General features: G+C 40.8%; 1 protein-coding gene across 2 annotated transcripts; it reads left to right on the top strand.

The window, feature by feature from the left end:
* SARC_05787 lies at window positions 1-3,934 on the top strand. 2 transcript variants are annotated; one of them, XM_014300341.1, is made up of 6 exons: window positions 1-108; window positions 580-672; window positions 1,513-1,583; window positions 2,086-2,204; window positions 2,554-2,743; window positions 3,460-3,934. In XM_014300341.1, the coding sequence occupies exons 1-6, from the start codon at window positions 66-68 to the stop codon at window positions 3,634-3,636; spliced, it is 693 nt and encodes a 230-aa protein (XP_014155816.1). In that variant the 5' UTR covers window positions 1-65; the 3' UTR covers window positions 3,637-3,934. The 2 variants fall into 2 exon arrangements, with proteins under 2 accessions (XP_014155816.1, XP_014155815.1); XM_014300340.1 differs by lacking the exon at window positions 1,513-1,583.

The raw sequence follows: 3,934 nt of genomic DNA, 5'->3' as shown, positions 1-3,934 counted from the left end.
TTGTGCACTTGGTGAAGGGTGATCAGGGCCTTAAACACCGCAACGTCATTCTACGGGTAGGCGACATGGGCAACGCAGTCAACATCTTAAACGCTCAGCATCTCTACGGTGTGTTGGGGGATGCCTTCTGTATTTGTTTATGAATGCAAAGCTTGCAGCTGTTGTGTACTGAACGCAGCAGATGAACATACGTCTCTGACGTGTTTGAGTGTGTCTTTTGCATTCACCATGCTCAGGTGATAAATGTAGCCGACGAACACACATCTCATATGTGTTTGTGTGTATGTTTTGCATTTACCATGCCCATGTAATGAACTTAGATGTATTGTGTATATTGAAAGGGTCCGAGTTTATGTGCAGCACCTGCACTGTTTGTGTTTTATGTATGTACTGCTGCGTTGTCAGTTTGATGGTGTGCGTGTTGTCTACGGTCAAGCTCTAGATTTATCAAGTACATGCCAAGCCTGCTCTATGGCTTGCGTATGCATGTGGTGTGTGCCATCCTATATACTGCTTGCTCAGCATTCAGACACTGCGCGTACTAAGTATCTATGGATGGTTCCTGTTGCTCCATTCCAGGTGAAGGTGGACCCTCAGCTGAAGAATCCACCCAGGCTTATGCGCCGCCAGAAACTTTATTTGGAGGAGAAGCCTACTCGAAGGAATTTCCCGGTGTGTGATAGTTAATAATTGCAAGGCCGCCCCTTGAACAAAACGGCTTAATTCATTAGATTATAGTGTCCGAGTATACCCGTTTGCATGTGTGTTTTATTCAAATAAATGCATGTGGCATACCTCTGTCGATGTTATGCAAGTCGTCACCTTCGTGTCCACGAAATGGGTTTGGATGCACGGAATGTGGACAGGGCGCCAAATGTGTATAATGGTGTAGTTGCGTTTGTATGTCTGCATTAGGTTGCGTAGTACTTGTTAAAGACTTCATGCTCGCCGTTTACTGACCTATTGAAGCAGAAAACTAACCTATGCACGAGAAGTACCATAATCATCTGTATTTACGTATATATGATGGTATCTGTGTGTTTATATATTTTTCGGCACTCCAATTGTTTGCTGAGTATTGGTAGGGCAATCTAACACCTGCCGTGACCTGCTCAAGCATAGAGCATTTGTTTAATGTAGGTACATTTCGTGCTCAAGCATAGAGGATTCGTTTAATGTAGGTATATTGCCTGCTCAAGCATAGAGCATTCATTTAATGTAGGTATATTACCTACTCAAGCATAGAGCGTTCGTTTAATGTAGGTATATTACCTGCTCAAGAATAGAGCATTCGGTTAATGTAGGTATATTACCTGCTCAAGCATAGAGCATTCGTTTAATGTAGGTATATTACCTGCTCAAGTGTAGGTATATTACCTACTCAAGCATAGAGGATTCGTTTAATGTAGGTATATTACCTGCTCAAGCATAAAGGATTCGTTTATTGTAGGCGTATCAACTGCATACGCAGAATGCTTTATTTAACTACCCTTATAATATTTACGCATGCAGAAAGCTTTGACATGTGGTCCGTTGGGATTGTCATGATGGAGTTAGTGCTGGGCACAGCCGATGTGTTCAGAGTAAGTGTGTTTGGGCTCCAATTGCATACATGCTATATAGGCATCTCTCATTCCGGAATCCATCGGCGTACGTAGATATTATGTAGAAAAAGTATACATGATTCATGGTGAGTGATGGCACTTTCTATAGTATGCGCATCTTGTGCGCGTCAGGGTGTATAGCATTGTAGTCAAGAGTTTGCCACTCGCATGATCTCTGTATCAGCAGGATACCCTCCTGATACCCTCCTGTGTGAATGAGGTTTTCTTCTACGGATTCAAATTCGGTGCAAGAGGCGTTTAATAAGGCTAAACCGAAGTATCGTATAGCGTGCGATCATCGGCTCAGCTACGGATATTATTCCAATTGATATTACAGTCTGCTTTTGCATACACAGAACATCGATAACCTTCCATCAAACTTGCAAGTACGCGTGTAGCTTCCCACACCCATCAAACTGAGGACCAAGTACACATCATCACTAAGCATGATTAACTTACGCCATGTTCTCCTGCGTTGTAGGTGGACTCGCGTGTGCGTGCGATAATCAATCACCGCATGGCCGATAGATCGGAACGGGACAAGAGATCAGCGTGCATGTATCAGATGATGCAACGCTTCTGCTTTCACGCATACGATGTGTATGTGGTTGTCTATTGCTCAAACGTGTGCCTTGTTATATATTGTTTTCGTCGGTGTACGCATGCTTCTTCCATATAGAACTGTGTGCGACGGTAATTCATAGGCATATAATTTGTACTTGTTCTGTGCGATTCTACGTTCTACATCTCATACAACGCGCAGTTGCAATAAAGAAAGCCAAAAGGAGCATTTGCCTCCACCTGTTCTTGACATAACAATACTAGCTGTCAACACTACTACCTGTTAGCACTACTAGATATTCTACATTGCATACCCGATTGGATAGCAATAGCATGCATACAATCTCACCACTTAAGAAATATAGCGCAATCTTTACCCGTCAAACAGGTCGGACAAGCAGACAAAGATGGATATAGACTATTTCTCAAATGCCAAGCTTCCGGCACTTTCCCAAGAACACATAGTCAGAGAACAGACCGCACACCGCTGTAACGATAGGACATTGTACGAACAGCTCAGGATAGCTGACACGTTGGGGGTGGGATTCCCGACACTCATGGGCACTGATTTGATTAAGGTGAGCTTATTGCACGCATTCGTTCGGTTTTAGCTGACCAGAAGCTCAAACTGTACATATGATTGCATACATATACGCATGTGTTTATGTATTGTTACGAGTATTTTTTTTAGGTATAGAGACCCGTACGATATACGGTGTTTGTCTGCAAGCGATTTTCGAAAAGATATTTTATTACTCGTGCTTCGCTATGAAATATGCATACTACTGTCGGGATCACATAATTGTGCTGCACACCTGTTTCCAGAATAAGTAGGCAATTATTATATATATATCTATATATATGTATATACTTATATACACACATATTTATATATAAATATATATAAAAATATACATATATATGTATACATACATACATACATATACATATATACATACATACATACATACATATATATATATATATATATATATATATATATATTCTATACTATTACATTTAAGTATGTGTATATTAATGATCTGCAGATATGTTGTTACATACACGGTAGTTGCGTGTATTATTATACTTGTATATGAATATATTTACAAATATGCAACATTTGAGGTGGTATTGTACAGTTCCAAAAGTGATATAAAGGCAAATACTACTATCAACTTAGTGTTGGAATGGTGACTGTTCTGAACTTCACACAAAATGTGAGCTTGGGTCCGAACTACTACATATGACAATAAAGCAAGGTATGCATTGAATTTGAATTCCCCGATCACAGCGTCTGCTGAGGTGGGATCCAACGAACCGTGTGGCCGCTGACAAAGCTCTCACACATGCGTACTTCACCAATCCGAACGGAGATAAACCGTTTGTGTGTTCACTGTGCGGAAAAGAGATGGTTTTTATGAGTGACTACAGACGTCATATGGCTGCTAAAGAATGTAATCACAGTTAGCCGTGCCTAGTAGTAACTCACATCGTACGTGAAAACTGGCGTACGATCGAAATAGTAAATAGTAAATACACTCTTGACTCACCGTCTAAAATTCTAAACACAGTCTACAGCGTATACACTACAGTACAGCCAAAATACAGTCTACACTCTACAGTCTACTTCACTCCCTCTCGTCACACAGTCGTCAGCCGTCAGGTCGTCAGTTCGTCACTATTTACTACTAGAGAGAGAGTGGAGAGTGATCACTCTACTCACTCCTGTCACATGTATATTACTATATTTACTAAATAAACATTTA

This window comes from Sphaeroforma arctica (assembly GCF_001186125.1).
Source record: "Sphaeroforma arctica JP610 unplaced genomic scaffold supercont1.384, whole genome shotgun sequence".
Classification (NCBI taxonomy): domain Eukaryota; class Ichthyosporea; order Ichthyophonida; genus Sphaeroforma; species Sphaeroforma arctica.
Note: the sequence above shows the minus strand (reverse complement) of the source record. Positions and strands in the feature narration are given on the sequence as shown.

What these genes read in the sequence shown, in the direction of transcription:
- SARC_05787 (XM_014300341.1), top strand. Translation starts at nt 66, where the DNA reads ATGGGCAACGCAGTCAACATCTTAAACGCTCAGCATCTCTACG. An exon ending in GCACAGCCGATGTGTTCAGA is followed by an intron (nt 1,584 to 2,085) that starts GTAAGTGTGTTT and finishes CCTGCGTTGTAG; the next exon opens with GTGGACTCGCGTGTGCGTGC. An exon ending in TGCTTTCACGCATACGATGT is followed by an intron (nt 2,205 to 2,553) that starts GTATGTGGTTGT and finishes CCCGTCAAACAG; the next exon opens with GTCGGACAAGCAGACAAAGA.